General features: G+C 33.9%; 1 protein-coding gene across 2 annotated transcripts; it reads right to left on the reverse strand.

The window, feature by feature from the left end:
• Positions 1–1,198: 1,198 nt before the first annotated feature.
• cdk5 (cyclin dependent kinase 5) lies at positions 1,199–17,600 on the reverse strand. Of its 2 annotated transcripts, XR_015524579.1 has the most exons (13): positions 17,417–17,600; positions 14,452–14,540; positions 14,295–14,362; positions 13,107–13,167; positions 12,962–13,018; positions 11,557–11,652; positions 10,251–10,325; positions 9,720–9,816; positions 9,569–9,638; positions 8,710–8,770; positions 7,301–7,381; positions 2,607–5,290; positions 1,199–2,422 (listed from the first exon to the last, which is right to left on the reverse strand). XR_015524579.1 is itself a non-coding variant. In NM_131719.2 (12 exon segments), coding segments are annotated over 12 exon segments (879 nt in total). In that variant the 5' UTR covers positions 17,454–17,592; the 3' UTR covers positions 3,345–5,203.
• Between the last annotated feature and the right edge of the window lie 767 nt (positions 17,601–18,367).

Consider the following 18,367-nt stretch of genomic DNA (forward strand, 5'->3'; position numbering starts at 1 on the left):
GTTACCAGTAGAGACCCACAGTAACATTCCATAGCATACCAATACTATGATAGTTTCTATTACTTGCCAGCAGAAATCAGTAGTAGGAATAGTTCCCCCAATATTATTATTTACTCTCCCTTCAAGTACTTGAACAAATTCTATGAGTACTTTATGAGTTCTGTCAAACACACCAGAAGATATTTGGAAGGGTTTCATTAAGAGTTAGCTATTGACGTACAGAAAACAAAAACAATGGAAGTCAGTAATTACCAATGTCCTTTAAAAAACAGGAAAGAAACTCAAACATTATATCTACTGGAGCCCATATTGTGCATATACCAACCCAGGCTCATTCTGATTCCGTACCCCTATATACATTTCTGGAGAGGGCAAAATATGTCCCAGGAGCTAAATTTTTTTTTTTGCCGTTTTTGTTTTCGCCCATCCACCAGGGGGCAGCTGTGTATGCTTTTTGAGATCTCAAATTTTTTCTTGTTAGTGGCATTTGCGCCTGCTGTTCTTGCGGAAATCCACTAGAGGCTGCTGTCACACGACTGAATGATTGATCCGCTCTCCCCCTTCCCTAAACCCAACCAATAGTTTTAAAAAGCACCAACTGACCCTCCTATCTACATCCCTGAAGACAATCGCAATGTTTAAAAAAAGCAATCCTAAAAATAAAAATAGCCCTCTCCTTTTACCACGTTTTCAGATTTAACCACATCCTCACCCTGTCATTTTACTTGTTTATTTTTTGGCTTCTGTTTTTGTCTTACCTGCTTTTCCGGTTCTTCCCCGGACTCGAACCCCGTTGTCGTGGTCAACTCTGCTCTGCGTCTCAAGTCCGCCGACGTACATGACAAGCTACCAAACAAACTGGTAACGGGGAAAGTCGTCAATACAAAGGTAAGTGGTCAGCAGGTAAGCAAGAAAAGGAACTGCATCATACCGCCGCCTAGCGTTCGTTTTAAATATGAAAAGCAGCCATTTGTAGCTCTGGCTACATAATTCGTGACCTCAGAAATGTAGATAGGGCTACATTTTCAGAATGAGCCTGTTGCCTAATGCACACACACACACACACACACACACACACACACACACACACACACACACACACACACACACACACACACACACACACACACACACACACACACACACACACACACACACACACACACACACACACACACACACACACACACACACACACTTTTGTTTACAGAAAACATATTTATTAACTTGTTGCATTGTTCTTCAAATTTTACAAATCCACTGTGGAAAAAAAAAAATTGATGTCTTGATCAAGAGTTGCGAACAGAGCTCTGCTACATTCCTGATATCTTGAAAGAAATATAAGCAGCACAGCTTTTTTAACTGTCGCTAATATCCTGCGTTTATGTCTCCATAACAAATCGTATAATCATCATAATGAAAACAAAAACACTTCACACATTTGCTCAATTTATCATGTCATAAATGGTCCCTTCCCGAGTCTCCAAACCACCTCATTTCAATATCAATTTATCACATATTACTATATGAATAAATAAACAGTGTTTAATAATAACAATAATAATAAAAAATGCAATCTTAACCGTTCTCAGATAAATATATTAAGCCTACTTGTTCGAATCAATAACATACAATCACCACAAAAGGCCTGGAAGTTGATATGGATGATGTTCTCTAATGGTGCACATCTACAACAGCTGATGAGAATGTGAAGCAGAAATAAGGGGAAGTTTCAGTTTTACCATATTTCACAGACTTCCGGGCCATTTGACCTAAAATGCATGTAAATCATTTTTGTTTGGCCCGACAAAACACACAAAGTGTAACGATAACACTGGCATGCGCAGAAATATGAGGCATTGTTCTTTGCACACAGCTATTGCTCAGAGTCTTGAAGGCAATTCTTGTGGTCCACTGAACAAAAAAGGTCTTTCTAAAGGAACATTCCATGTTTTTGTTATGGAAATAAGCTCATTTTACGACACTCCTAAAGCTATACAGTTGAGTTTGACCATTTTTGAATCGATTCAGCTAGTCTCAAGAGTCTGGCGGGAGCACTTTTAGCTTAGCTTAGCATAAATCATTGAATCGGATTAGACCATTAGCCTCTAAAAAAATAAATAAAATTTCTGATATTTTTCTTATTTAAACCTTGACTCTTCTGAAATTTCATTGTGTATTCAGACTGACGGAAAAGCAAAAGTTGGCTAGGAACTATATTCTGGCGTAATGATCACAAAACTTTTCTGCCATTTCATGGCTGTAGCAGGGCGCAATGATATTATGCAATGCCTGAAAAGGTTCCCTGATTATGCAACATTTCATTTTCTTTCTGTCATCATTCACAACGTAACTACAGAAGAATTAAGCATTAAATAAAATGATCAAGACTCAACTTTTTTTTTTTTTGATGAGCGAGATGCTAATGGTCTAATCTGATTCAATGGTTTATGCTAAGCTAAAAGTGTTCCCACCAGACCCAGAGATCTGATGAATGGATTTTAAAACATGGGGAAACTTAACTTTAACTCCAGGAGTTGTAAAATGAGCCCATTAAAAAAAAAGAAGAAGATGGGAGTGTTCCTTTAAATGAAGAATAAGAAAACGCTAATGGTGTTGTTTAAAATGAATGCTAAAATCTCGTTCCTAAAAAGTAGTTGCACAACATACTTTTTTCTTAATCTTTACTGAATGTACAACAAAATTAAAACACTCCATTTTCGAATTTTTAAGGAAAAGGCTCATTTTATTACCTCCCTACAGTTATACAGTTGAATTTCACCATTTTTAATTCATTCAGTCGATCTCAGAGTCTACGAGCACTTTTAGCTTAGCTTAGCATAGATCATTAAATCGGATTAGACCATAAGCATCTCAATAAAACAAAAAGTTTTAATATTTTTCCAATTTGAAGCTTGACTTTTCTGTATTTACATTGCGTAGTCAGACTGGCAGAAAATGAATAGCTGGCTTGGAACTTTACTGTCATTCTGGCGAAATAAGCAAGGAACTTTGCTGCTGTATCATGGCTAAAACAAGCGCAGTGATCTTACGCAGTGCCTAAAAAAGCTTCCTTGATTATGACTTAGAAAATAGTACATTCTATTTTCTGCAGTCTTAGTACACAATGTAACTAAAGAAGAGTCAAGCTGTAAAATGGAGAATTATTAAGACTCAACTTTATTATTTTTGAGCGTGATGTTAATGGTCTAATCCGATTCAATGATTTATGCTAAGCTAAGCTAACGGTGCTCCCACCGGACCTGAAGAGCTGATGAATGAATATTTAAAAATTGGTTAAAATGGAGTCACTCTTTAAATAAGAAAATAATCAAAACTCAACTTTTTTTTTTTTTTTTGAGGGAGATGCTAATGGTCTAATCTGATTCAATGACTTATGTTAAGCTTAGCTAAAAGTGTTCCCACCAAACACAAAGATCAACTGAATACATTTTTAAAAATATAGTCAAATTCAACTGTTTAACTTAAAAAAAATAAGGTGCAGCGTTTCTTTAAATGAAGAATAGGAAAACGATAACAGTGTTGTTTAAAATGAATGCTAAAATCTCGCTCATAGAAAAATCGCACAACCTAGACTTTTTTTTTACCATTACTGTGTACAACACAAAATTCTATGGTGGTTTTTCTTTATATACTGTATATCGTAACGTGTGCTAAATCAATGATGTGCGCTGTACCTCATTAAATTATAATGTTCATTTGATCGTAGACGGAAAAAAAAACAAAAAGAGAAAGTAATCGCTGCTTTTTGTAGTCCCCACCGCAGCGTTTTGTAAACCTTGAGAGACCAATGAAGAACATTTGGCAACTAAATGAATCATGTAGGGCCAGGATTGAAGGTTTGCAGGCTAGAAGAAATTATCAACATTTTTAATTTACATAACAGTTCACCTATATATGTGACTATGATCAATGTTTATATGGATAGTTCACGCAAAAAAATAAAATGATCATTTAATCTTTCACTTGTTTAAAGCCTGTTTGAGTTGCTTTCTTATTGAACATAAACGAAAATGTACTGAAGAACGTGAAAAACAGCCCTTGAGTATTTTTCGTTGCTACTAGAGATGCTTTTTCCAACATTCTTCAAAATATCTGCATTTTTGTTCAACAGAAGAAACTCAAAAAACTTTAGAAGCACTTGAGGAATTATGAGGAATTTTTCATTTTTGGGTGAACTGTCCCTTTAGATGGTCTGACGTTATGCGATTTTCTAATTTTGTTTGTCTGGATGAACTTTTTCCGATAATTCCATCAAAAATGAAACTTTGCTGTTGATTTAATACTCTCGGGTCATCAAAGACGGTCGCTTTCTTTTAATTCAGTGACGCATTAAAGACTTATGGTTCAAACTGTGATCCTTGTTGATTCATAAAACTGCAAGTAAGATATGGAGTTAAAAATAAATACATAAATAAATAACATACAGGCTAATCAAAATACATATATATTCAGCTCTGGACAATAAATTGAGGTCTTATAAAACACAATGAAGTTCATAATGCTCATGGAATCAACTATTCCAATCATTAAAGGCACAGTTCAGTCAAAAACAAATTCTCACTGTTTACTCCAAACCTTTATGTGTTTCTTCATTATGTTGAACACGTTTCTGATGTACTATTGATACCCATAGCAGGAAAAACAAATGCTATGGAAGTCAATGATTACAGGTTTCCAGCATTCTTCGAAATGTCTTCTTTTATGTTCAACAGAATGAAAGTTTTGAATAGAGAGTGAATAACGCATTTTCAGTTTTGGGTGAACTATCCCTTTAATTTTGCCTGTATGTGTTTTTTTTTGACTCCCAAAGTGCTGTTGACTTGCATTTTATAAATCACCCAATGACCAGTGTTTCAGCTAAAAACACACATTTTGTTAATGAAGAAATATGTCAAATTGATTTTTGATGAACTATCCCTTTAAGACCATAGTAACAACATAAAGGTCTTTTTGGAGATTTGTGCCGAATAACAGCAGCACACTCTGCATTAGAGAGAGTCACTATTATAATCATGTCTGTATGATCAAATCATAACTATAATCACTAATGGAGGAGTTTCTGGTGGTCCCTCTATTATCCTATGGTGAAAGCAGAAGCTGAGGGGGGTTTGAGGAGGTAAAACTGGCCCGTCTGTGTTCCTACATGATGATTTGGAGAGCAGTTTTTGTTTTGTTTTTTTTATGGTGGGCAAAAATCAGCAAAGTAAGGGTGCTGTAGAGCTTCTTCTGCTGGGATTCGCTGTACTGGATTACATTTCAGAAGATTCTGGAAAAAAATAAAAACAAAAAGCCACAAAATAGTAACATTTAGCAAAACCATCAATCATGAAATACAGTTAATCAAAAATTAATATAAAATTGCAATTATTATTGAAATATTTCATAAGTGCTTTAAAATAGGTTTTTTTTTCAACATTAAAAAAAATAAAAATAAAATTATATATATATATATATATATATATATATATATATATATATATATATGATATATATATATATATGATATATATATATATATATATCATATATATGATATATATATATATATATATATATATATATATATATGATATATATATATATATCATATATATGATATATATATATATCATATATATATATGATATATATATATATATATATATATATATATATATATATATATATATATATCATATATATATATATATATATATCATATATATATATATATATATATATATATATATATATATATATATATATGATATATATATCATATATATCATATATATATATATATATATATATATATATATATATATATATATGATATATATATCATATATATCATATATATATATATATATATATATATATATATATATCATATATAATATATATATATATATATATCATATATATATATATATGATATATATCATATATATATATATATATATATATATATATATATATATATATATGTATATATATATATATATGTATATATATATATATATGTATATATATATATATATATATATATATATATATATATATATATATATATATATATATATATATATATATATTTATTTATTTATATTATTTTAAACTACCCAGGTTCTGTATGTTGCAATGTCCCGAGTTTTGGTTGTCAATCTTAAGCCAATTGTTATTGATTTTTTTTCCCGTTTAATTTAGAATTTCCCCAACCAGTCCAGATCCCGGGGGACAAGAGTGAGTTCTCCGACTTGGCCCCAGCACTGGTCCAACGTTTCTAAACATAATAGTTTTAATAACTCATCTCCAATTTAGGAACAACTAATTTCCAACTTATTTATTTGTCTTTGCCATGATGACAGTACATTATATTTTGCAGGACACTATTTGAAGACCTAATTAGGTTAATAATGTTAATGCCACAGCCATATCTACCTGTAGCCCAAGACCAGTTACGCACTGAAGCCAAGCAGGGCTGAGCCTGGTCAATACCTGGATGAGAGACCACATGGGAAATCTAGGTTGCAGTTGGAAGTGGTGTTAATGAGGTCAGCAGCGGGAGCTCAACCTGCAGTCTGTGTTGAGTCCCAATGCCCCAGTATAGTGAAGGGGACATTATACTGTCAGTATGCACCGTTGTTAAACCGAGGTCCTGACTCTTGTTAAAAATCCCATGGCACTTCTCGTAAAGCGTAGTGGTGTATCCCCGGTGTCCTGACCAAAGTCCCTCCATCGGCCCTTACTGATCATCCCCATCCAACAAATTGGCTGGATCACTGTCTCTCCACTACCACTATAGCTAGTGTGTGGTGAGCGCACTGGCGCCGTTGTCCTGTGGCTGCTGTCACATCATCCAAGTGGATGGTGCACACTGGTAGTGGTGTGGGGAGACCCCCCCTCATGATTGTAAAGCACATTGTGTGTATGGCCATACACAATAAATGCACTATATAAATACACATTACATTACAATTTTGCAATGTATGGTAATTGGGCAAGTTATTGGACAACAGGTGTTTGTTCTGTGTGGACAACTAAAATAAACAAAATGTTAAGGGGGGTAATAATATTGACCTTAAAATTGGTTTTAAAAAATTTAAAACTGCTTTTATTTCAGGGCAAAAAGGCTTTCTACAGAAGAAAAAATATTATAGGAATTACTGTGAAAATGTCCTTGCTCTGTTAAAAAGCACTTGGGAAATATATACCTAAAAAGCAAAATAATTAAATCACAGGAGAGCTAATCATTTTGATTTCAGCTGCGAGTGTTATGATAATGCAAATAATATACCTGTAGTAAATCTCTGCCGGTGCTGCTGAGTTTCGGCACGACGTTCACAAGTGATGTAGTAGCTGGATACATCGGGTACGGCTATTGAAATATCAAATAAATATTTAAAACAATATATAAATAAATTAAAAATATATGCAGCCAATTACTGAGTACAGTGGTCCCTCGTTAATCACAGGAGCTACGTTCTTAAAATAACCTGAAATCCGTAAAGTAGTCAGCTTTATTTTTTTACAATTATTATAGATGTTTTAAGGGCGACACGGTGACTCAGTGGTTAGCACTGTCGCCTCACAGCAAGAAGGTTGCTGGTTCGAGTCACAGCTGGGTCAGTTGGCATATCTGTGTGAAGTTTGCATGTTCTCCACGTGTTGGCATGGGTTTTCTCTGGGTGCTCCGGTATCACCCTCAGTCCAAAGACATATGCTATAGCTGAATTGAATAAACTAAATTGGCCGTAGTGTATGTGTGTAAAAATGTGTGTATGGATGTTTCCCAGTAATGTGTTGCAGCTGGATGGGCATTCACTGTGTAATTCATATGCTATAAAGGGACTAAGCCGAAGGAAAATTAATGAATGAATAGATGTTTTAAGGCTGTAGAACCCCTCACTGCACACTTTATAGGCTTTTCTCAGACAGGCATCAACATTTTTCCTGCAATCACTGATACTCAAAGCTAAATATATATACCTGTATCCTGCACTTGCTGCTGTTGCACTGCTGGTTAGACCTAAACTGCATTTCGTTGCATTGTACTTGTACATGTGTAATGACAATAAAGTTGAATCTAATCTAATCTAATCTAATCTAATCCAAAGCAGACTCCATGCTTACGATGGTCTTGTTGCAGACAGTTACAACCCTTATTGTAACTTTGTTGAAGCTTATAGCTGCTGTCATCTTTATGTTATTTCCGTCCTTTTTTATGTAAAGAGCCGAAGATTTATTTATTCCGTAATGGTGTCCTACAGCTATGAAACTTGTCTTTATCATGTCTAGAAGTCCAACTTTTTGTGCGATAAGTTAGCATCTACTTCAGCCTTTTGGATATTTCCGCAGGTGCCTTTGACGGTGCAGGGATTTGTAGAGAGAAAACTTGCAAACATACTTCAGAGTCACACTGCTTGATTTATGTTAATTTTAGCAAGCTGAACGCATTTTGTACTGTACAGGAGACGGCACGGAGGAGATGGTCTACAGCCAATCAGGACACAGAACACAATATGCTAATCAGGACGTAGAACACAATGCGCTGTAAAAAAAGTGTCTAATTATACAGAGAAAATCTGCAAAGCTGTGAAAGGTGAACCGCGAGAGACCACTGTATTTCTCAAATTGCTCATTTCTGTGCACACATTCCCCTTGTTACTGTGCGCTGTGTATTTTTCAGACAGGTGAGTGATGTACCTTATAATCTGGAAGTTTATTCATAGTCTGCCACTGTTCTTCTGTTGGCGTTCCCAGCAATGTGGCAGAATGTTAAAGTTAATCACACAGGTTATTATTATAAAAACTACCACCACTCACCCTTTATTAATCTGCCTACTTTTAGCAACAAGCTTGGCAACTTAATTATATTACTTGGCAGAGGAATTATGAAGAAAATGCTAATTTAACCCAAAAGTGAGAACAGTTGCCTTGGTAACTAACTGAAATGTATTGCATTTGAATCACTTAAAATAAATAAACAATTTATTATTATTATTATTATTATTAAGTTGAATAGTAGAAACCTGAGATATTAACTTGAGGTATTATATATATATATATTTTTTTATTAATATATATATATATATATATATATATATATATATATATATATATATATATATATATATATTAATAAATATAATATATATACATATATATATATAACATATATATATATATATATATATATATATATATATATATATATATATATATATAATATTATATATATTATATATAATATATATAATATATATTATATATATAATATATATATAAATTGAATATTAAGGAAAAGTCCATTTATTTTAATAATTTGTTTCATAAAGTGAAACTTGTGTGTTATTAGTTTACTGTTTCATACAATTTCATGTCAACAGAAATAAAACATGACTTATTTCCCCCTTGTTCATATATACACAAAGAAAAGCCCACAATGAAATTACTAAACATATAACAACCAAAAAAACTTTGTTAATAACAATTATAGATAAATAACAGTAGTACTGTTTTATCCATATTAATCTTAAAAGGATCATCTGGATGTAAAGGATATCGAAAGATCCTCTTTAGCTGATCGTCCACATCGTTACCAGGAAATAAAGGCCGTCCTGCATTTGCCAGTTCTACAAAAAAATTATAATAATACTTTATATACTATAGTTATTATCAATATTACAAGACAATAAAATAGTGTTTTGTTGTACCTGCAAATATACAGCCTGCAGACCACATGTCGATAGAGGTAGAGTAGAGTTTAGCACCAAACAGTACATCCGGAGGCCTGTACCACAACGTCACCACCTGAACAAAACCAACAAAAAGATTAAAACTGCTATAGTCTACACGAACCGGAAGTTACTGAGACTTTTATTAGAGTAATGCTGATGTACTTCTCTCTGAAACTGAATAATCATTAGGGGGCGGGGCTTCCTTATTTTGCATAATTTCCTCAAAGCCACTAAAAGTAAAAGGGGCGTGGTAAAGAATATTGTGGCTGAAGCCGTCAAACTGATGTCAACAGAAAAGGAGCCAATCCAAATGCAGAAACAATTGCTCAGACTTTGATTGAAGATTGAAGACCAAAACAAACTTATTTGTTTAACGAATTACTTACACTGATTAATTGTTCACCCAAAGAACAAGAAAGTGCGCTAGCAAAACAAACATTGTACATTTTGATTTCATGTAGACCTGGAAATAAAACCAACAATATAAAGAAAAGTGGCGTCTCTGACCTCAGCAGAATAACAGCGTACAGGGATCCCAAATGCTCTGGCCAAGCCGAAATCAGCCAACTTCAGTTCCCCGTTCTGAAGACAACACAAAAATACAGAATTAAAGAGAAGGCGCTTTTAGTAGCACAGCAGAAATAAAACAATTCCAACTTGATTATGGTGCCTTACACACTCAGTGCTGGGATTAAATAGTTACAAAGTTACTTTAACAGATTACTTATCATTTTAGGTAAATTAATTACAGTTTAACTATAAATATGGTACATTGAAAGTTAACCATTTCAATTTATTTAAAGGATAAGATGTAACTAATCTTATTTTCAAGAGGGTCCCATAAAGACATGACAAAAGACAAAAGCAAAACAAAAAAGGTACAATTACAAACACAGTTTACAGGTCTGTAAAATCGTCAATATCCAAATCCAGCTAACTCAGTGATCCACGTACGAAGAATGGACCCCCAGTCGGGACGGTGTATGTATATATAGTGTGTGTATATATAGTGTGTGTATTTACAATAGTCAACATTTGAAGGGGATCATCGGCTTTCAGCAAATTTGTCCAAAAAAGATTGAACATTCTTGTCTTGTCAATTAAAAATAAATGAAAAAATAAAAACTAAAAACTTTAAGATTTTTTTAAAATAAAGCTAAAAATGCTCCATTTGACTTAAAAGATTTGAGAGTTTAACTTACACTTTTTAAGCTTTGAGATTTTCTGAACCCAAGTAATCATATGTAGTCAAGTAATTAAATGACTTGAGTAATGAAGCAAAGTAATAAGAATATGAAGTAATTTAAATACAATTTTATTAATTTAATTTGTATTTTAAGGTCTTTTTTTAAGTAACTTGCGAAACACTTCCTACACGAATAGGCAACTTTGGTAGATATGAGCAAAATAATATTGTTATGGGAAAAAATATATAGTTTTGGACCTTTTGCCTTTTTCCTTAAAATATTAACAACAAAAAAACGGAGAGGCTTGAGTTTGTTTTTGGATGAGAGTAGAGAACATGCTTTTTTTTCTTGAAACACTTTAAAATAAGTCAGTGACATCATATTCGAGTTATGGAGACTTCCCAACCTTTGCACCCAGCTAACCTCTGCAGTTCTGGAAATCATAAAAAGACATTTTTTCACAGCCTTTTTTGCTCACGTTTACCAAAGTGTCAATATTATTTGAGAGCTCTATTTATAATCATATATAACACAAACCAATCGCATCTCATGACACAAAGCATGAATAATAAAGATGAGTGTCGAAGTGTTGAATCTTAGGGATGTTTTTTTTATTATTTACTCACTCTGTTGATGAGCAGGTTTTGTGGTTTAAGGTCACGGTGGAGAACATTTCTGCTGTGGCAGAAGGCAAGACCCTTCAACAACTGGTACATAAAAGACTGCGAGGACAAAAATAATAAATGCTGTATTATCTGATGCTTCAAATATTAAAAAAATCTCCCCTCTGATATGCAGTACATCCGGAAAGTATTCATAGTGCTTCACTTTTTCCACATTTTATGTTACAGACTTATTCCAAAGTGAGTTAATTTCCTCAAAATTCTACACACAATACCCCATATTGACAATGTGAAAAAAAGAGTTTTTGAAATTGTTGCAAATTTATAACAAATAAAAATTACATGTACAGAAGTATTCACAGCCTTTGCCATGAAGCTCTAAATTGAGCTCAGGTACATTCTGCTTCCACTGATCATTCTTGAGATGTTTCAGCAGCTTAAATGGAGTTCACCAGTGGTAAATTCAGTTGATTGGACATAATCTGAAAAGGCATACACCTGTCTATATAAGGTCCCAGGGTTGACAAATGTGCATGTCAAAGCACAAACCAAGCATGAAGACAAAGGAATTGTCTGTAGACCTCCGTGACAGGATTGTCTCGAGGCACAAGGCTGAGGAAGGTTACAGAAAGATTTCTGCTGCTTTGAACGTTCCAATGAGCACAGTGGCCTCCATCATATGTAGGTGGAAGATGTTTGAAACCACCAGGACTTCCTAGAGCTGGCCGGCCATCTAAGCTGAGTGATTGGGGGAGAAGGACCTTAGTCAGGAAGGTGATTAATAACCAAAATATCAATGGAGTGGCTTCACAACAACTCAGTGAATGTCCTTGAGTGGCCCAGCCAGACCCCAGATCTAAATCCTATTGAACATCTCTGGAGAGATCTGAAAATGGCTGTACAATGTCGTTTCCCATCCAACCTGATAGAGCTCGAGAGGTACTGCAAAGAGGAATGGGCAAAATTTCCCAAAGACAGGTGTGCCAAGCTTGTGGCATCATATTCAAAACGACTTGAGGCTGTAATTGCTGCCATCAACAAAGTATTGAGCAAAGGCTGTGAATACTGATGTACATGTGATTTTTCAGCATTTTTTTATTTTTAATAAATTTTAATAAATTAATTAATTTCCAAAAAATATTTTTTCACATTGTCATTATGGGGTATTGTCTGTAAAATTGAGGAAATAAATTAATTGAATCATGTTATGAATACTTTCCAGACGCACTGTATTACTTTAAGGGATTCATGTAATGTAATGTATTTTTATTTAATGCCATGCCAGCAAGCAAGGCTATTTTCACGACAAGAACCTTTCAATAATACATATACAATTACAAACAACAAACAAATGAATACATAAATGAATTCAGGGATTTATAGATTTAAAAAATAAATAAAATCAAACCTTGACAATCTCTGGATCCAAGTCACCATTACAGCTGTCAAAGTATTTCTTCAAATCCTGTTTAATAGACAAAAACAGATGTTACAAAAAGAAAAAATAAATGATGATAGTAATAAAAATAAAGCAGTTATGATGACGGTCTTACCTGATCACAGTATTCAAACACTAATGTGAGTTTCTTATCACTGTGAAGGACGTCATGTAACCTGCAGGAACAAATAGTGTAGTTTATGCAGCGTTTTTATTTCATTATTTATCAGGATTAAAATTTATTTTAAAATGCTTATTTTAAAAAAAGCAACTTAAAAGGTCAAATTCATACGCAACAAAAAAACTTGTGACATCCTTATTTATTTATATCAATAAGAAAATGATGTTCAAAACCGAAAATATTTTTAAAAGTCAATACAAACCATCTATCCCCATTTATTGATAACAATAAACATTTTTAAATAATTCCAATCAACACTCACTGGACACTTTAATAGGTACACCTTACTAGTACCGGGTTGGACCCGATTTTGCCTTCAGAACTGCCTTAATTTCATGGCATAGATTTAACAAAATACTGGAAATATTTCTCAGAGATTTTGGTCCATGCTGACATGATAGCATCGGCTGCACATCCATGATGCGAATCTCCCGTTCTATCACATTCCAAAAGGTGCTCTATTGGATAGAGTTCTGGTGACTGTGGGAGCCATTTGAGAACAGTGAACTCATTGTCATGTTCAAGAAACCAGTCGGAGTTGATTTGCGCTTTATGACATAAAGGGAATCAGAAGCCATCAGAAGATGTGTACACTGTGGTCATAAAGCAGGGGTGGGCAAACTTGATCCTGGAGGGCCGGTGTCCTGCATAGTTTAGCTCCAACACTAATCAAAAACACCTGAACATGCTAATCAGTGTCTTCATGATCCATAGAAATCTATAAGCAGGTGTGTTTGATTAGAGTTGGAGCTAAACTGTGCAGGACACTGGCCCTCCAGGACCGAGTTTGCCCACCCCGGTCATAAAGCGATGGACAATGGTCAGCAACAATACTCAGACTGTGGCTTGACAAGATGCTCAATTGGTACTAATGGGCTCAAAGTGTGCCAAGAAAATATCCCTCACATCATTACACCACCACCATCCTCCTGAGCTGTTGATACAAGGCAGAATAGATGCAGTTGAACAGGTGTCCCTAATAAAGTGGCCGATGAATGCAGATTAAAACCAATGGTGCCACATCCACAATAATATAATATTTACAATATTGGAAATATAATTGTCAGTTCAATGGACATCGTTAGTTCAAACGTACTATTAATAACAACAAAACAAACATACCTTACAATGTTTTTATGCTTCAGTTCTTTCAGGAGGCAAATTTCTCGTAAAGCTGAACTTGGTACGCCCTTTAGCAGAAAGGAGAATTATATTACTTTTATTATAACTACTTTTATTATCATTATTGTCATCCCAGCAGCAGCGTCGTCATCTTTACCTCATCATCATCATCCAGTCGGACTCGTTTGAGGGCCACAATTTCGTGTGTTTCTCTGTTTTTAGCCTTGAAAACGGTACCATATGTACCTGAAGACAGAGTACAACAGAATAAAACAAAAACAGTGCTTTAGTAGATAAATACTGCAAGGCTCAACAATAAGGACATGCCCGGTGGCCCAGGGCCAGCTTGAGAGACACTTGGGACAGTAGACCGGATCATTACTGGCCCGATTGGGACAGTGCTGCCTTGTCACTAACATTTGTCTGCGACTATGTAAATTACGAGCATTTTAAGTTTGTGCTTTTAGGTTTTTAAACACTACCTTCTCTGTGATGTCATAAACACCATATTGCTTTCCGGTTCCTCTTATCTGATTGACCATGATATTTTTTTTCTGTAACCTGGTAAAAATCAGTACAGCGAAGAAACGGCAACATCAAATAATAAGGCTAAAAGAAAATATCTGTTTCTAAAGTCTTGGAAGTAGACATTTACGTGTGACTAACGCGACAAAATAAAAATGAAGTGATGTTTTGCACAGTTTGAGCCAGTTTGACAAGTCGGCCACCTTTTGTTAACATTTTCTGTACTGCTCTTTTTGTTTGCATAACACTTTTATTAACATTTTTTTAAGTATTGAAATTCTAGATTCACAGACTTTATTTTTGACACATTATTTAAAATGTGGCAAAAAAATAGCTATTAACTCCCCTTTTTTTTGGTGGGGCCAGTGAAAATTTTGCCAGGGCGAGTAAAAATCTGAACCACTGGCCCGATCGGACCTGTAGAAAAAATCCATAGCGTTGAACCCTGTACTGCCATTTTGATTTGGTGTTAATTATGTAAAAAAAACTATAATTTGACGGTACACGTTAAATACACGTTAAATATTGGCGGTACACGTTATCGTCCCCATAGAACGCCCCAAACTCTCCTGTAATTTGATAAAAACTCATAAAAACTCATTTAAATTGAGTAGAAATTATGCTAAAGAATTATAAAAATAATTGTAATTTTCAACCTTGTGAACCATGTGGTATGTTACCCCTTTCATCAAATATCAGTGCAGACCAATCACTGTCGTTTTATGATTGATTGGTTAGTATTATTCGATTGAATGTGACTCATATTAACTCATATTTCTATTAGTAAATTTTTATTACACAACTCTCGACAAAATTAAAAATGTCCTTCTATGTATATAGATGACAAATATATGATCATAATAATAACCATATTTAACATTCATCACAGAAAAACTGTTAAATAAAAATAAAACAAATGCGTGGTTTAGGGGGATAAAGAACTGTGCAAATTATACATTGACGATCAGGAGGCTCAACTGCTTGTCAGTTGTCAGTTTGTGTAATACACGCTTCAGTAATTTATGCATGTTAATAATAATAATAATGTTAATATATTATGATTTACCGGTTAGCTTTAAAGCAGAAAGTAATCTAAATATTTTTAGCAGTGCTCTTAAAAAGTGGATAAAAACAAAACAGCAGTGTTTGCACAAATAGTCTACCGTTAGTTAGTTGGATCATGTCGCCTTTGCTTTTGCCTGCAGTAATTTTATGTAAAGAATTGTAATGTTATGTATGTTTTATTATATTTCTATTTTGTCAATTTTAAGCCTCCTGTGGACAGGTGTTGAGAATTAGCAAGTTTGCTAAAACACTTAAACAAATGCATTTGGTTGTCCAGTGTAATTGCAATGTCAATGTCAAATAAATAAATAAAAAATATTTTTAATTACATCTAGCTTATTGATAAAATGCATTTAAGCTTTCAGCGTTTTGAGGGATATTTAGTGTATTCTGATCGACAGTATTCTCTGATTAGCCGTTTCAGATGTTACTGAAGGTTAAACTAGAAACAATGCATCTAATTTGATTTTATTTTCAGGCTAAATATAGATACAAACATCTTTTTTATGAGAAAACAAAGTGTGGTGAACATGATGTCTATTGGTGCTCTAGATCTGCCGCTTTAAGACTTTCTTCTTAAATAGATGCAATTGATTGGCGCAATTACGCATTAACAATGGTTTGAACCATTATAGGGGTGGTCAAATCTATATTTATATTATCTATTATTTTAATTATTAACATTATTATTTAAAATACAGATTAGAGTGAAATATTTCTCAGTGTTAAAGAACTGATCCCCCTATACATCTTGTTTTGACCTTCTTCAGTGGTCAATTAGGGGGGTCTATCTCCCCAAACTTTCCTGTGATTCGCAACCTGATAAAAACTGTCATTTAAATTGTGTAGAAATTATGATAAAGAATTATTAAAATAATTGTAACTTTTAACCTTTTGAACTACGTGGTATATATTACCCTTCTCATCAAATATCAGTGCAGACCAATCACTGTCGTATATGATTGAATGGTTGGTTTTATTTAATTAAAATATTTGACCCATATTTATTCATATATTTCTATTGGTAACTTTTCATTACAGGACTCTTCACAAAAAAAATCTAAATATTGTTTTATGATGTAAATACAACTCAAAAGGAGAAAAGCCGATTTTAAGCCCTCGCGCGCCCCCTAGAGGAAAACACACTTTACGTTTCATCATGGCTACCAGCATTTGCTGAATCAAAGAAAACCCTGTTAATGTTGCTAAAATGAAATATCAATCAACGGGATAACAAATCATCACTTCACCAGTTCTATTTCTCTCAATAACAGCAATAATGTCATTTAGCAGGTGTGAAAGGTGTGCTGATTTATCCGATTCAAAGCCAGCTGCATCAAAATGAGCTCGATCTCCACAGATTAAGACTTTTAGGCTTCAGTACACAAGCACATAAAGGCACAAATGCTCTGCAGATTGACAGACGTTTGACGTTTTATGACAACAAACCTTCGTTATTGTTAGTGGTGTATAAATAAATCTCCAATTTATCGTTAGCTTCAGACATTCAGGCCAGACAGTGCTTTACTCACCCTCTCCTATCTTCTCCAGCTTCTCATACTTTTGCATGGTTTCAGCCAGTTATTAAAACGTCCTGGCTGCTCGTTTTTTCTACGAATTAATAAGCAGGGGTTTAATTGTACCGCTGATTAATGTCGTTTTTTATCAACAAGGGGCGTAGTACGCAACATGAAGAGAGCAGAGCTACAAGATGGCGACCCGCTGAGACGCGCTTCAAAATAAAAGTACCAGATCGGGTTTAGCTGCAGCCAATCATAAACTTCCGGTGAAAGCTTTATATGACTATTTTTAATGCCATACGGTTCCTTTTACAGCATATATGTTGCAATGTCATTAAAATACATTCATTTAAATAGACTTAAGCTTTCATTTAGTTGTTCAAGTGTAAAACAAGATAAGACTATGTAACCGCTAGCACAATCAGGATTAGCAGGTGAGCGCTGAAACTCAATTGAAAAATACTGAGGTAAAATAAACAGTTTTATTTAAAAGACATGGCAGAGGAAAATGGAATTGATTCAGTGCTTCTTGTCTGGTCTGAGACCCACTTTTTATCTCAACCAGGCAGTAAAAAAAAAAGATTTTTAAAGAAATCAGATAAAAAACGTGGCGATAGTTATAATGGAAAGACAGCTCACTGGAAGCCCTGGGGCTGGCTGGCTGGAAATAAAAGTCTGTGTGCAAATACTTCTGGTCGAAGTATTAAATCCTTTAAAATGTTCTTTTTACTTTCCGATAACACCCAAATTAATTTCATCTTTTATCATGATGTTATTTTCATAATCACGTCTCTTAAAACAAATGTTACAATAAAGTGTCAACATTTTTGACATTTACTCGCCTGTTTACAACACTGTGTCGCATAAGATCTAAAATTGTTAAAATGGTGGTATTCTGTTGTCTAAAAATGTATAATATTTCGAAAAACTAGACAAAAAATTTAGGAAGAAATGTCAATTAGT

Source organism: Danio rerio, chromosome 24 (genome assembly GCF_052040795.2).
Source record: "Danio rerio strain M-AB ecotype USA chromosome 24, GRCz13ab, whole genome shotgun sequence".
NCBI classification, from domain to species: domain Eukaryota; kingdom Metazoa; phylum Chordata; class Actinopteri; order Cypriniformes; family Danionidae; genus Danio; species Danio rerio.